Source organism: Centruroides sculpturatus, unplaced genomic scaffold (assembly GCF_000671375.1).
Source record: "Centruroides sculpturatus isolate CEXI.00-Female unplaced genomic scaffold, Cexi_2.0 scaffold1063, whole genome shotgun sequence".
NCBI lineage: Eukaryota > Metazoa > Arthropoda > Arachnida > Scorpiones > Buthidae > Centruroides > Centruroides sculpturatus.
This window is the reverse complement of record NW_019385188.1, coordinates 224,819-242,533: the sequence shown is the minus strand read 5'-3', so window position 1 is coordinate 242,533 and position 17,715 is coordinate 224,819. Positions and strand designations below refer to the sequence as shown.

Below are 17,715 nucleotides of genomic sequence, written 5' to 3'. Positions count from 1 at the left end.
CTTAGTCCCATTTCATTTTATAAATTCATTTGACTCGTTCTTGATACGTTACTTAAATATTGAAATTTTATCAACGCTTAAAACAGTACAAGAATTTATTTTAACATTCAAAAAACAAAAAAGTTTGATAAATTGTTATTACACATTTCTTTATTTAATAGTAATAATAATAAAAATAACATTGTAATAATTATTGCAAATAATTCAGTGCCTTCTCAAGCTAATGCTATGTTAACAGGAAATTTTTTTCATCAAATTATTTAAAGTAAACTCAAATGTAGAATAACGAAATGTGTAAAACAAGAACTATTTTTTAAGAATATTCAGAAAAATTCTTGTCTAAGTTTTGAGGATATTCAAAATAAAATATTTGTATTCATTTTTTGTATGTCTTGTGTTTTTTTTATATAGATATATACATACAAGTACTTAAAAGTATCCTATGGCTTTGAATTCAAGATTAAACTCCCTTAAATTAGGATTTTCGGGGGAAAAAATTAATAAATATAGTTTAAAAATATAGAAAAGTAGAACTTAATAATATAATTTAAAATAATGTAATGTAACAAACAGAAAATATAGAACAGGAAATGCTATAAAATTATCATTACATACAGACTTTTGGAAGTGATAAAGAATTGCTGGAAATTGAGAAGCACCTCACATTTAAGGAGCATCTCTGTTTTAATTCAGAAACATGAGAATAAATTGTTTAAATTTACTGTATTATATATAAATGAAGACAAATTTATATAAACAACAAAATGCTAGTGTTCATTTAAAAAATATAGCCACTAAACTAATATTTTGCTTTATTTTTTTCTATATATACCTATTGATTTAAATTTTTTTCAATTTGGGATTTCTGATTCATTAGTTCTTACATTATATAAATATTTAAGTATAATAGTATTAAGACATGAATCTTGAGAATGATCTAATTTCTTAAAATCATAATAGTGTAAAATGTGTATCATTTTAAAAATATACATGCTAATTTATGTATAGAAGAATTTATTAACATTTGAATTTGGCAAATAATAGCAATTAATCTGTGTAGTCTTATCATGAAAGCACTTTATGACATTATCATGGGACCTTCTCCGACTTTAAATATAAATTTTGGTGGGACCCTTTCTGTCTCAATCTAATAAAATAGAGACAAATAATAATGAAAAAGTTACCATGTTGCATGAAATAGCTATTTGATGCTGATACTATGCTTTGTTTACAGAAAGGTATAGGAAGACTACACAGGAAAGCATTTTATTTATTTTTATCCTTGTTTCTTATGGAACAATACTAAATAAATAGGGCTTCTAGAACTCAATATTTTTTTATGTATATATAATTTTTAAAGAATATGCTAAGTCTTCTCCGATCATAAAGTTTTTAAAGTGTGTAATACCATCTGCCATTTTTAATTGAAACAGCATTTTAAAAATTTCATTACAAATAACGAGGTTTAAGAGTGTATTTTGCATATAGAATAACAGGCCAAGATGGTCTCCCGATATGGAAGTTCTCTTTGTAAAGAAAGATCAAAGTCAAAGTAAAATTTCTTGTGATAAATGCAGGGCTGTGGAGTGGTAGTCGTCAAAATATCCGCCGACTCCGACTCCTTTTTACTTACCAACTTGCAAATTACACGCTTGGAGACCTCCCGAACCCCTGAAAAAGTCAATAAAGGGGAAAAATTCGCGCGCGCTTGTGTGTTGGCGTCTAATTTGTTTAATTTCTTTGTTTTCTGTTCTGAGATATTAAACCATATCTCAGAATGGGTAAAGTTTAAGAAACGAAATGTGGCACTGTAGCTTGCGTATAAAGGGGCATTAATGCTATTAAATTTTGGTTCTTAATTAAAGGTCGACAGGGTGAAGACATAAAAGTGGTCATGTGTCATATCTCTTAATGAATATTTCATTCGTTATTAGCGTTCGAAATTTAAAAAAATAAAATAAAACTCGTCTCTACTCTCAAAGTAAGTTTTTTTTTTGCCATTTTATAATAGTACAGTAAAACCCGTTAAGATGTTCTCGCCTAAGATGTTAGAATGTATATGGGGACACGATTTAGTTCAATCACTTTGACGCTTAATAACTAACTCCTGTGTTAAACCATCTGACTCCGATTCTGACCACAGAAATTATTAGGCTTCAAACAGGGTGAACAAAATCATGCCCCCCACACAGTCTAACATTCACACATATAGAAAAAACCTCGAATCTTTTGCGTATCTCGAAATTTCAAGGTGTCCCGAATCCAAAAATGTAAAAATTTGGGCGGGGTCATTTTTTGACCGAGTGCTACACTTTCCCTCTGTTATATATAACGGCTGGAAAAGTAAAAATTATCGAATACATATTTATATATTGACTGTGTCATTACTTAGAGGAGTCTTTTAGCTTTGGAATAAAAAGTTTCTACGTTCTATCTTTATTAGAACTCTATTTATTGAATCTTTTATTCTGAGGTCACGTGATGACATCAGAATTTCCGGGTCTCTTTCGGTAACAAGTTTGCCCCTGGTCGAAGTCGGAGTCGGTAGATTTTTACGCGACTCCACAGCCCTGGATAAATGATGGAAAATCTGCTCGAAGGATAGAGCCATACATTTGTGACGTACAGTACTAGGCCATGGGAGCGTGAAGATAATTTTCCAGGAAAGGGAAAATATGGAGAGAAATAATTACACCAATACATTTTTTTTATTTAATTTTTGAGGGTTGCCATACGTCCGTATTTAGTACGGACATTCCGTACTTTAAAGGCTCTGTCCGTATCTTACTTACGGTAAATTCGATTGTACTTTTTGACTAAGCTGTGAAATAGTTTTTATATATTTAAAATTGCATTCTGTACCCCAAAAGAAAGTGTAAAATTGAAACTTTATATTATATTCCTACGTTTACTTGATTGAAAAATATGAATAAATCCCATTTATTTTGTCTCGCTGTTCGAGTACTTATAATGCTAATCCGTCCGTATTTTGCTTTCAACTTTTATGGTAACCTTAGTTTTAAGACAGATAAAATCGTCCCATGATCGAGTATGAAGTTTCATATATCAACCACAATTGCAATAAATTGTGCACCTTTCAAAACTTTACAGACACGTAAAAATTTTTATACTCATTTCTATCACGTAAATTTAACCTCTATCAATTATTAATACAGATATTTTATACGCTTTCCATATAAAAAAATGTACTTCCGCGTTGTAACTTCTACACCTATGTATGGTTAAGTGTGACGTCAAGACACGTGATAAGCGCACGTTTCTTTTGTCATACGGTTAGTTCCGTTTCAGACTCGCTTCAAACAAAATGCTGGTAAGGATTTTATTGACGTTTCTTCTTTTCGTCCATTGTTCTTCCGGATATCCTTCTACTAAAGCCTACAAAGATTGCATAAGGTATATATATATTTATACATGTCTACAAATTTTCGGCAAGAATTCGAACTTTTTCACACTTATTTTCTTTACAGGAATTGTGTACAATGCGAGATAACTTATCACAAATACTTCGACGAGACGAAATGTGCAGATGATTGTGTCCAGAACAAGGGTATACCGATTCCAGATTGTAATTTATCCAAGTCCATTCAGCAGTATCTCATCAAACCTTAAAAAAAATTCAAAATGTCGAACGATGGTAGGAAAAAAAAATCTGTATTGCCATTTATTTCTGTGAATAAAATATATAAATGTATATCTTAAACCATTTCTTTACTGTTTTGTGAATTTTAAATACTAAAAAAAAATTCGAAAATTAATGATTATTTATAATTATAAATAAGGATTTTAAATGTAATTATGTTTTAAGAGTTAATTAATTATTAAATAAACGCTCTTTAAATTAATCCTTAAAATTCAAATCCTAAAAGTCTTTTTTTTTTCTTTCTTATGCTCTTGTTATTCAATATAAAGAATGATACACATCAAATATGTATATATATATATACTAAAGACACGCATACATAAATATACACAATACTTTTGTGATTTAATTCAAAATTTTTAAGGGTTTAAATTGCTATAATACATAAATTTATTATTATTATTAAAAATTGAGATGTTAGAATTGAAGAAAATTCCATTGTAGGAAGCTCAGCAAGAGGAAAACAACAGGGAGTTGTTAAGTAGTGAATGGCGATGTTAGATATTGCCACCCGCTTCTTGCCCGAGTTTGTTCACTTCCTTATAAATACGCCATTGTTTTGTGTAGAAAAAAAAAATATATATATATATATAAAAGAATACACCTATAAATAGAGAATTTAGCCATTAAAAATTTATATAAGAATTAAATAAAATATTATCACTTAATGTAGACACTTAAATTCATAAGAAATGTACTGGGTACTTTAACATTACAGTTGAATAAAAATACGATTTACAAAGATTGTTTTACCAAACTATAAAACAAATTAAGTTTTATTATTATTTTTTTAATAACAGTTTTAAATGTAAGACTCGAAATTTAAATTAATTATATTGTTAACTAACAGGCAGGCGGCTAACAGCCCGGAACAGGTCCTGGATAGAATCATTGGAAGCGTTATACGATATTTTGGTGTGTAACATCCACCAGTTAAACCGCGTGAGATTGGTGCTCTGTAAAGCGCGTACGCGAATGGAAGCTCTGTATTCGATAATACAGAGCTTCCATTTGGGAATATCCATATACGCATTTATATTCGAATATACAATAGCAATCTTATCGTGTTTTTTCACACGTAAAGAAATTTATAATAAGATACGTTTAAATATAAATACATATTGTGCAATTGTTTTCTTAGAAAAAACAAGGGAAGCGCCGCTTCCCTTGTATTCCCTTCTAAGGACGGCACGCCACTGGTTTCTTTGTAGCAGCATGTTTCATTAAATCAGAATAATGTTCACGTACACTACACTTGCAATATTTACAGAAAACCTGATCCTTTGCCTTTGGATCTTGTGAAATCCAATCTGAGAGACAAGTTTGTTTCATTTAATTAATGACAACGCGACCATCTTGTCTTTGAATGAAGCTAGTGAAATACAGTGGGATCTTCTTATGAACCGTTCACAGGAGAAATTGATTAACTTAACTTATTTAATCTTTTAAATTTTAGTGCCAATGTACTTTAATGATGCTTAACTTTTTATATTTAAAATTAATTTTTTAATAATTAGGTTTAACACTACTAAATGTTTATTTAAATTTAAATTTAAAAAACAAAAGTAGATCTATATTATTTTATCAATTTCTTTACTTTTTGTTTTTTGGAGTTAATCAATTAGGCAAATAAATGGCTCATACTTCGAACGTCTATATATCATTATACGTAAGTATGCATGTAATTACAGAGATGAGGATTCTTTCTGTGTTTTGTTTACTATATTTTCGTGTATATTGTTTCGTATTTTAATTATCTGAGTTTTATTTGAGTACTTGTTTGTTAATGAAACCCGTCAGTCCATTTAAACAGCTTCTTGTAAAGAAATCTCTATTTTATTATGTATATAAGACATTTACAAGAAGCACAGTTACAATTAGCGTAACGTTATTTGTTACTAATTTTATCAAAAACAATTAAAATTTATAAAAATTAGGCCCTAGTAACCATGTTTGATACCATTAAATATAGCATAGTGTGAGGTAAGCCGATTACAGTGAGGAGCGTTCCGACAGCCGAGCGGTCATTACCGTCGTGTGGGCGCAGAATGACTCACCGAGACAGGTGTTCCGTAAAAGAAAACTGTTTAAACAAATTTCTGACAATATGGTCCTTCACTAGAGCCGGTCATTCACTGGTGCAACTACCCTAAATTTTTTATATTTAGCCAAAAGTAAGTTTATACAACTCACAACGTATCTGTGAATTTGGAGCCATCAAAAGTTTGTGCGGGGCCCAGAAGTAGAGTTATGCCTTTTTGCCTGTTAGTGGATCGTCAGTTAGATGGCCGAGCGGTTAACGTGGCAACATACCGCTCTGGGGGATCCGGATCGAATTTAAACGGGTCGAAAAATACCCAGGAATTTTTTGAAGAGTGGTCCGTCTATATACAAATTGAGAAGCAAAAGATATTACCTAACCGCGATTTTCCGGAATAAAATGCAATACAAAAATAAAAATCTTATTTCATTTGCTCTGTTCTTGAAAAGAAAATAACGTTATACTTCTTGTAATTATTGCATGTAAATGAAGAAAATAAATTCAAGTAATTATACTGTTTTTCATTATAAAGATGTATACGTTGGAGTTTAGAATGGCAGTACGAAATCATGTCAAGTTTCCATCGGGAGGAACGGCGATTTATTCTCATCGGGACAGATTCGATTATTTGATTCTTTTCACCATTACAAAGAAAGAATCAAAAATTACTTTTGTTGTACTGATTTACATCATTAAAATTCATTCTCTCTTTGCTCCGTGAGCGCTAGGTCGACCTTTTTATCAAATCCTTCGTGAATTCTATCAGAACCGCAATGGGAGTGACGGAGTCCGACATATCCGGGAATTACCGCTTATGAAAAATTCTGGGATTGCTCGTCCGGATTCCCCTGAAAACTATAAAAACTATTTTTATAATTATATAAACGCGTTTAATAAGTATTAATACATAAGATAATCGACAAATTACATTTGAATTTCTTTTAATTTTTTTTAAGTATAAACTCACCATATTATTTTAAAATCTAAGCTTAAAAATAATGTATAAAAATAATAATAATAATAATAATAAAATTTCCGGAAATTTTCATACGTAAGAAATTATTAAACATGCCGGCAATTAACCATAGAACCTGATAATTATTCAGATTTAGGATCGATTAGGTTATAGGAAACGTATTTTATTTGGAAGATGGCGCTACGATATGTTTTGTTTTGTCATACGTTTCTTGAGTTGTGTTTGTACGAAATTGATTAATAATAAAAAGTTTAAATTTTTAACAAATAAATCAATTTAGAGCTGTTGAGATTCTTTAGAATTTTTAATCAGTTTAATAATTGTTATTCTTATCGAGATAACGTCGGTCTCTGAACGTTGTTTAGAGTCCAAACTGTTAGAATTATATGAACTGTTGGAAGAAACATAAGATAAATTCGTCCACTATGGCCGAATGTGCTATAGACGATTTAATTATAAAAGAGCATACGACTCTAGAAACGTTCTTCCAATTCTTAGGACAATTTGCTTTCGATAAAGCAAAAGATTTAATTGTAAGTTGACTTTACAGTTTCGTTTCTTCAATTGTCATATTCGTGTTTAAAGCGAAGTGTTGACAGCTTGAATCAGCTCCTTTCGTGCTTTTTTTTCCTTCATATAAGTGCCATCCTTAATCCTTGACAAGCTGACGGTATGCTTATTCCATGCTATATTTATGGCAGGTCGTAGTGTAATCTTATCCGGTTTTGTTTTTTGTAGCCTGTACGGGTTATATTTTACAATCCTATGATCTCTCCTGCGTCACGAGCAGCTTCCGGTCTAAGTACGAGACCTAGGTGAAAAGAAGGTAATGCGCACGAACTAGAGTATCTGTGTGCAAATTTAAAATGACCCGTAACTTTCGGGAACGAGATCTTCTACAAATAGCGGAAGTGTGACGTAGACTGGGTTGTAAGATTGTAAAGTTCCTCCCGATGTAAACTGAAATTATACAAATAGAAAATTCAAGAGAATTGTAATGGAATTTGTAAATTTGATGTTTTGATAATAGACTTTTGATGCAATACTTAATGACGAGAAATTGTTATCATTGGAAACACATTTTACGCTGATTATTTTATGTAACGATACCGATTGGCCAATAATATCTGTGAAAACTGTGTAAGAGACAGTAAAAATACAACAATACAATGTAGTAAAGCCAAACAGTTGCCAGATTATATCAGGCTATATTCTAGATGTAATCCAATAATTGTTTGGTTTTAATATATAACTACTGATTTAGATGTTTATATTTGTATATATACACTTAGATATCCAGCAATAAATTTAATATATTAAAAATGTTTTCAAGTTATTCATTAGGCCTTCCTTGGTTAGAAATGTACAGAATTTGAATAAAATTATATGTTCTGTTCATTATTTCATATGAATTCTGTACATTTCTAACTGAGGAAGACCTGTAAATAGGTAAAAAATGTTCTTAATATATTAAACCTATTGATCGACATCAATAATGTGTGTTGTTGTATTTTTAATACTGAGCAGTTAGAACAGCTAGAAAAACAGGTTTATTCAGTAATTATTTTAGTGCTTTGATGTAAAAAGAATGTTGACTTTAGGAGTGGAATATCTACAATATTAGAATGTTTGCCAAATTAAGGAATGACAGACTTTGATCCAATAGGTTATCAGTTGGATAATGTCTGCTTTAGGAATTTGGAATGTAGGTCAAATATTTAATAGTTTGAAGATAAGGATTTCTATGTGTGATTGTGTAGTTACATACTAAGCAAGACTTGTGATTGTGTAGTTACATACTAAACAAGACTAGTAGTTACATACTAAGCAAGACTTGTGATTTGTAGAGAAAACTATTCTTGCATGATAAAGTTTAGATACAAAACTACTGCAGCTTAAATTTACATTTAATCACTCAACCAAATGTGAATATGAAATATATCTGTAAATTGGTGTAAGAGTGGTTTAACTCTTGTGTTTGGATGAGTCAATGAACAAATTTTACAAAAGTTTATCATTAGTTAATTTATTTTTATTCCTTTGTTTGAAATTAATACACTGATTGGACTTAGATAGATTGGATTCACTGATAATATTCCTTACAGATTTAGCTAGTGTTTATGGTGTAAATCTAATACTTAGAAATGATTGATATTGGGGATTATTGGTGCACTGGGTAGGTCCAGAGTTAAGATTTTCATGTAAAAGTGCTCAAAACATGCAGCTCTTGGAAATGGGGTGTGGATTTTTTTCTAGAGATGACAAATGCCAAGATATGATGCTGCACTAGGTAGCACCAGCTAGCTCATGCATAATTTTTCTAAAGACTTTTTCAAAGACATTAGTACATGGGTTTGATATGAGAAGCAGAAATATATAGCACACTTGGAATCAATAATTATCATGGAAACAGCTACTGTACATTACTGTTCATGTACTTTGATAATTAGAGTACTTTTGTATTATATGCAATAAAAGTATACAAAGCACAAAGTATGAATGGAAAGTTATTGTTTTAAGACAACCAAGGGTAGAAATAGCCTGGTAAAATTGAAATGGTATGTTAAACAATCATAAAAGGTGGATTTGTACAGTTTATACACATAGATATGTAAAATTGTGTCCAGGGAATTAAAAAAAAACTGAAAAACTTCCACCATTTGATAAGGTGCTTATTCGATACCATGGCACCACAGAACACAGTATACAAATATGTTTTATATACAAACTAGAGAGCTTTCTTGATTTTCAAAAAACAGGACAAAAGTGATAAAACAATGGGATGGCTGGGATAGAGCAAAAAAAGTACTGTCCCACTCAAAATGGTACATATGATCAGCCTACTATAAAGACATCATAAAACTTCCAGGACTGCTTTGACAAGTGGTTTGGATTCTGGCAGAAGTGGGTTATTACAGTACAATCATATTGTGTAAGTTGTAATTGGTATGGTTCCTGTCAACCATTTTAATTTAAGAAGAAAAGTAATACATGATTACTTGATGCAAATACAAAACAAATTAAAAATATACTTACGTGTACTGTACATAACAAACCATGTAATTTCTTCCATGTGTATGACAAAACATATCAAAACTTGATTGGTTGTTTTTATTTGAATTCAACTTTTATCAATTGTCAATATAAAAATTCCAAATACTCAAAAGCAAGTAAAAAAGTTGAACCAAACTTGTTGACTTTGACAAAAATTGAATCGATCTTTGTGAAAATCAAGATATATTTGCTCTGCTTAGTACAGTACAATTGATTACTGAAGGCAACATTATAATGAATTAAAAGGAAAACACAATAGTTGAAACTAAACATGTTAACTAGCAATTTAATTACAAAATTGGGACAACAATTGTATTGAGTAATTAACTATCTACTTTAATTACATTAGCAATTAACAACTGCCCAAATTAATTTTTTTCTACTGCAAAATTATATGAAAATGCAATATAAATCAGTTAAATTCTGAAGTTCAGTATATAAAATTAATATATTAAAGTAATAATTAATAAATTCTATAACAATATTTTTTAAATATTTAAATTTAGTAGTAGTATTAATTTAACTTTTAACAGTATTAACTACGATTATAAAAGAAAAATAAATTATTCCAAATAAAACTAATTATGATTCATTTATATAATGATATAAATATCTCTGTCTTATAATTGTACAAGGTCTGTTCAAAAAGTATCGGACCTTCTTTTTTTCCGCGTAAACCAATGATGCGCGAGAGGCCTCCTTCGGTGGAGTTGTAGAGAGGACAGTCATGCACAACCCTGAATTTTTTCCCGCCTGCAGGAAGCGTCAATCGTTGGCAATCGACCTATGAGTGAGGTCATGTAGTGCGCTCTCGTCGGATTCCACTAAGCTGGAAAATGACTGAACAACGTGAGCAGCGATATTACATCAAATTTTGCCAAAAACCTTGGCGATACCCGAGTGTAAACCATTCGCAAGATTCAGCAGGCTTTCGGGGACGATCCTCGAGGCCAAAAAAGCGCGGCAGGTCCGCAGCAATATCAAAGGTCATGTTGACAGTTTTTTCGACTCTCGTGGGGTGGTGTGTCGTGAGTACGCACCACAAGGCCAAACCATCGCAAAGGAGTACTACCAGGAGGTCCTTCGTCGTCTTTCCGATACAGTGCGACGCAAACGACCGGATCTGTGGTCGATCAAAACTTGGCAGCTCCATCGTGATAACGCATCCGCCCATTCTGCGCATCTGATTCGGGCTTTCGTCGCCAAACACAATACTCCTGTGGTTCGTCACGCTCCGTACTCTCTCCACATGGCTCCGTGTGACCTTTGGCTATTTCTCAAGCTGAAAATGCCGCTAAAAGGAACCCAAATTTAGTCGAGAGAAGACATCATGCGAAATGCGACGGACCGGCTGATAACCATTCCAAAAGATGCGTTCCAGCAGTGTTTCCAGCAATGGCAGGAACGCTGGGAGAAGTGTATACATTACCAAGGAGACTATTTTGAAGGGGATTAGGGTTTTGTACCTCAAAGTCAATAAATTTATTTTTGCCGACCAAAGGTCCGATACTTTTTGAACAGACCTTGTATAAATGTATACTAATCCATTTGTATAAATTTGATTCAATAAAATAATTCAATTATATTTATTAAACATTTTATTTTTTTTTTTTAAGGAAAAAGAAAAGGAATCCATACAGAAATGTCATCAAGCTAATACAATATATTTAAATCTTTTATCAACTCTTGCTCAATTAGCAATTGCTGAGAAAAGTTATGCATCGCTTTTATTTTTAGTGCCAAAAGGATTCTTGAGGAAAGATGTAAGTCTAACATATTCAGTTCAATCAAAATAATAATTAAATTAATTTATGGTTTCAGTTAAATAATACATTATCAAGTACTATTGGTTAACAGTAAAAAATTGATCATGAACAAAAACTAGTTATATCATAATACTGAAATTAAACTTTTTAACTCAGCAGATTTATTTGAAAAGCATATTTTAAAAATTAAAACAAAAAAAAAACACACTTTCAACTGTCTTTAATTAATTATCTTCAGGTTTGGAAACAGAAAGTTGTAGAATTGAACATTACATTCCAGAATGCATAGCATTTAAAAACAAACCAATTGTAAAAAATGAAATTAAAGTTGATGTACCAGCAAAATATTAAAAATTTTGCTGTTATATCAACATTAATTTCACTTTAATATTAATATTTATATCATAAAGGTTATATTTAAAATCATAATTAAGAACCTAAATTTAATTTTATATTGAAATAAACTTGTATAACGTAGTGTAATGATAATTTAAAATTATTTAAACCAATATTAAAATTTATTTTTAAAAGTTTCATCTGATCTGAAAATTTTTAGAACTAAACTATTATATTATATAATATATAATAGCTTAGTTTTAATACATATATAGAAACTAAAGTATTAATTCTGTAGTTTAAGTTGACCAGAAATGCATAACAACTGACATAGTCGTTATGCATCTTTTTACATGAGAAATTATTACAATAAATCACAAAATTAAAAATAAAGTTTTCTTTTCAGTAATTACAATCTGAGTGTTTGTCAAAAATAATGTTCGTTGTTTTTGTTAAAAATTAGTAGATTACTTTAATCTTAGTATCATTTTTACAACTAAAAATCAATCTCAGAGTAGTCTTTATAGTTATTTTCACATTCATTTTTACATAAATGAAAAACATTTATAAACAATATATTAGGCCTTATCAAACACAAGCAACCAAATATTTAAACCATTTATCTAAATTTGGTTGCAATAAAATTCTATTATTGAAAATTACTTTTTATTAGCATAAATATTAACTAAAATACATTTCAGAACTTACATTCCCTCTTCAGTTAGTAATGTTGTTCACACAAAACCAGTCTATTTTTAAAAAATACATATGTACTTTTAATATANTACTTGTGTTTAATAAGCCATAATGTATTTTTAACAACTGTTTTTTCTTATGTAAAAATGAATGTGATAAATGATAATAATAATGTAAGGGTGAATGGCAGAGTTAATAAGTCATTATAGTTGTTTCAATTACAAAAATAAAGCTCCTAGTTGTCTGTCTATAATTTGTCATGTGAAAAAAAAAAATTATTTTATTTTTGTTTTCGTAATATTATGAAGGGATTCTGTTTGTAAGAATATACACAAATATTGATTTGCATTAAAATTAATTTTAGATTATATAATATAATTTCTATCTAATATGTGGTTTTATTTACTAGAAATAATCATAAAATATTTATTAAGCTTATTAATTTTTATTAATTTACAGAGTTCTTTAAAATCAATATTTGAAACACTTTTGGCTGATTTACAACGATTAGAAGATCGAAGTAATTCCTGCATAACTCCAGCTTCAAGCCCACCTTTATCACTTACTCCTTCAATTGGAAGCTACTCTTCTCATGTCAGTGGAAATGGAAGTATAGCAAGTTCTAGTGTACATTCTCAAATATTTGAAGAAATGGAAAAATTGGCTGGTCACATATCTGGTCAGTTATGCCATTTTGTTACTGCAAGAATGGAAATGATGGAATTGTATCCTTTTTATATTTTTATAAATTTTAAAATATAGAAAATATTTCATTACATTTTCTTATACATCTACCTACATAAATTTGCTTATTAATTTCAAAAACAAAAGTCACAAGAAAGTGCTAAATTTTTATGAAAAGTTATTAATTTATTTTAAATTTAAAAATAATTAAACTATATATTATTTATTACTGTTACATGTTTTATTAGTTGTAATAAGAGTATTATTATTACTTAATATTATTCTTATTTCAAGTAATATGATACATATTTATCTCATGACAAAAGAAAAGGTCAGATTAATTATTTAAATATGATATATGATCATCATATATAATAAACTTCAGTTTAGAATACAAATCAAAATAATTTTTGTTTTTGAAGTTTTAGGTTTTTATATATATATACTTTATTATTTTATATATTTTACTTTGCAAGTTAATTCCATAATTTATGTTATTTTCAAATTATACAATATCTAAAAAATATTTATTTCTATATATATACTAACAGATGAGTCCAGATTTGCCAGGCAAAAACAACAGCAAATATTAAGATTATCCAATTATTTTGTACTCCTAATTCTTCTATTATATTATATTATAGTACAGTAGAGTATTGATTATCCGAATCAATTGGGGATTGAGGTTGTTTGGATAACCGATTATGTACGAAAAAATATATTAACCTATCCCATATTGAAATTTGTTCAAATCTTGGCACAATCTTAAGTACCCTCTCATGGTCACACCAGTGCTGCCAGCTAAAACACACACACACCAACAAAAATAATATTGGAGTAGCCCAAGATATAGCCAAAGATTGCAGTGTCACAGCACTAGTAGTAATTTAAATTTGCCAACGAGAAAGCTTTCGGTTAATTGACATTTTGGTTGATCGATATTCGGATAATCGATGCTCTACTGTATTGTGATTTATATTTACAAAAGTTATCTTACATAAGGGCTTATCACACTGAGTGATCAATCTAACATTTTAAAAATTCTTTAAATTGTGTACAGTAGAGAAATGAAGAATTTTTAAAATTGTTTGATTGGTCGCTCGGTGTTATAAACCTTTATGTAAGATTATCTTTGTAGTTATATAAATCAAATAGTATAATATAATGAACATTAAGCCTACCATTGTCACATTTATCGCAATACTCAGATGGTACGAAATGGCACAATTTTATTGGTCAAGTAGACACCAATTGAAAATATATCTTAAATTTTTCAGCTATCATAATATTTTCTATTGTAACTTTAAGAAACTGTACCATTCACAGCCAAATATCAAACAGTGATCTGCCAACAAATCAAATTTCCGAAAAAATGGACTAAATATTTTAAACTTGGCACCATCAAAATCTGCTTAAATCATATTTTGTGCTCACCAGTAACATTGAATTATGTAATTTTCCTATTTGAATCCATACCACTGGTTCAATGGAAAGAAGGGACTGTTGTGAAAGGGGATCAAAGTAATTTGACCGAAGTAGTCTGTGACATTTCCTGGATGAGAAGATAGTCAACAACCAATTAATACTGGTCTATTATTAATATCAATATTTGAAAAGTTAGCTGTGTTGGATAGGTTGTGATGGCCCTGCATGTGATCCAAGTTGCTAACCTTAATGTCCAAAAGACTTGATATAAAACTTGTAAATAAAAATAAAAATAAAAAAATAAAAAATAAAATAAAAAAAAATCTTATAAAAATATGAGAATAATTGCCTTTATGTGATGATAAAGTGTTTAAATTTTGACAACAGATTGTATAAACTATATGGGAAGTATGGTCTTGAAAATATTCCATTTATAGAAAAATTAATGGGCTGCAATTTAAAAAACTTGTAGACCTATAAATTCTGACTGTCATCCCATCTGTCTTTCTGTTTGTCCTTCATTAATCTTGAGAAAGGAGTTAGATAGATGAAAGTTGAGACAAGACGTGGAAAGCTTAGGGCAGGAGGCCCAGATTAACTATAAATGAACTTCTGGTTTGGAACAGAAGTTATGTTACTTCAATTCAAAGTTTCCCCAGAATGGAGTTAGATTGATGACCGACATAATTCTGTTGCTAACGGGAAAAATATGATGTATGATGTACAGGGGCAAGACCACCACTAGAAGAATTGAGAACATTGTGATGAAAAGTTGCAGCCCAGCATTGTGACAATGTCACAATAAATAATTGCTTGTTAGAATTAATTTGGTTTATTTGGTTACAGCAACGTGGCACGTGAGTGGTCTGCCAAGGAGGATGCATCCCAGAAAGATGTTTATGTAAAGTTGGCCCCAATTGAAATGTTACTAAAGCAAAAACCCAGAAAACTCCACATGGCCAGTCCATTGGCCATGTGTGAACTCACAACCAACTATTGGTGTTCAGTGGTTTTATCCACTCAGTTAGTGGAGTATACTTATTGGACTTAATTTGAAAAAATTTCTAGTTGTCTGCCCATCTTTGACCTTTCTTAATCTCAAGAATGGAGTTCGATAGATGAAAGTTGAGACTTGGAAATTGCAAGAGAAAAGGACCAAATTACCTATATATGAACTTCCAATTTGTATCGCAAGTCATGTTATTTCAATACAAAAATTTTCCCCCGAATGGAGTTAGATACATAACCAGCTTAGTGACACTTAACCGCAGAGAATAACATACTGTTATAAATAAATTTTTAAAAATAATTTAACTTTTTTTTCTATGTTATACGAAACTTTAGAAAGAACTGAGTACTTTCTGAAATTTTACTAATAAATAATGTTTAACTTATTTTCTCCATTTTAATTATTGTTTTTATTTCTTCTTATTCTTTGTTCATATACTAAATTTAAGTAAATTTTAGTTACATATTAGGAATACTGTTTATAAAAAATTACTAAGACTTAAATCATTTATAAAAGTCTTAGCTACAGTAGCTCAAATACAAATCAAAATAATAAATTAATCATGTTGAAGTGAAAAACGAATGTAGCAGTATTGTTTTAGCAATTGTTGCAATCTTAAATGAGTTACTTAGCTTAACTATTATATTAAAACTAAAATTTAAATTTTTATTATTAGTTTGTAGGGATGATATGAAATCAACATTTTTAAAAGAGAGTATAAAAGTTGTATATTTGGCATTTTTATCTTATGCTGTGTTAAATTCATTTTTCAGGTACCATTCTTGTAACCTTATATTTTACATATAAACAACATTGCTAGACCCAATATACCAGTGTTTTTCAACCTGTGGGTCGCGACCCCCAGGGAGGTCGCAAAGCCTTACACGGGGGGTCGCAGGTTTTGAAGAAAAGAAAAGGACAAGTGTTTGTAGGTCCTATACTACAATAAAAGAAACTACAATCTCAGTGAGAAGGCTTTGCCTGTTTATTGTACAGTACAATTGGTTTTTTGATCGATATTTAGGTCTCAACAGAAAGAAACTTAAATACGTATGTACTTTTTAAAATCACTGACATAGTTTTAATATGGTCCTGGGGGTCGCCAGAACTTTTTAACTTGTAAAGGGGTCGCTTGTTCAAGAAGGTTGAAAAACACTGCAATATACTATAAGCTAGACATCAACTGTCAATGGTTATAACATTAGCTTATAAGTGCTGGAATAGGCGATCAGACAGGAGGTCTGGATAGTGTAACTGGCAATGCATCTGCACAGTAAGCAGGAGTTGTGACTCCTGCTTACCGTGCAAGTCCTACTCTGGGCCGATTTTTTCATCCAGTGGTTCTAAATTATTTTAATTAACTAATTAAAAAATTATAATTATTAAAGATAATAAGAGATGGCCCTAACGCTTCCCTCTGGTGCCAAATTGGTTACATAATTTGTTTAGTATTCGGCCATATCAAGCTCGATAGAATTTAGCATTTGGTTGATGTCTAGCTTATATTTTACATTATTTTCCAAAAATTTCTTTAAAAGTCAAAGACAAAAAACATTTAATCTTATTGATAGTAAACAAAATATATTGCTTTACCAAATTTAATAAATAAAATTAATATTTTTATTGGATCTTGAGAATGTGTGTGTATATTTTTTTTACAAATAATTTCAGTTTTAAATGGTTAAATCAGTTAGTAAGTTTTAATTCAGAAGTTTTCAAGTTTTTTAAATAATAGTCAGTAGTAGATTATCAACTAATAGTAATAAATTATAAAAATTTGAAAATATTTAGAATGTAAGAGAAATTCATCAATTAGATATAAATTGTATTACCAAATATCAGACACAGAAGATAAGAAACTGCAAGATAATAAATTCAAACTTGTAAGTCAGCTCAAAATTCTGCTGTCTGAATTAATATAGAAATTTTCAATAATTTTAATCATTTTAAAATAAATGGTGATACAATTTTAGAAAATGGCTCCTACATTTATTGAATCAATTTTTCAATTATTTGTAATCATTGTAGCCATTCATTCATCCATCAGCTGGCGAGTTTTTCCTCTAT

At 29.9% G+C, this 17,715-nt stretch overlaps 1 protein-coding gene across 3 annotated transcripts in view; it reads left to right on the top strand.

Annotated features, from left to right (window-relative positions):
• Window positions 1–6,862: 6,862 nt before the first annotated feature.
• The window catches only part of LOC111635924 (KICSTOR complex protein C12orf66-like), a 30,394-nt gene continuing 19,541 nt past the window's right edge, over window positions 6,863–17,715 (top strand). For all 3 annotated transcript variants that reach the window (XM_023381065.1, XM_023381064.1, XM_023381063.1), the window contains exons 1-3: window positions 6,863–7,211; window positions 11,349–11,495; window positions 12,990–13,255. In XM_023381065.1, the coding sequence (XP_023236833.1) occupies window positions 7,065–7,211; window positions 11,349–11,495; window positions 12,990–13,255 (560 nt within the window). In that variant the 5' untranslated portion in view covers window positions 6,863–7,064. The remainder of the gene's footprint in view (window positions 7,212–11,348; window positions 11,496–12,989; window positions 13,256–17,715) is intronic.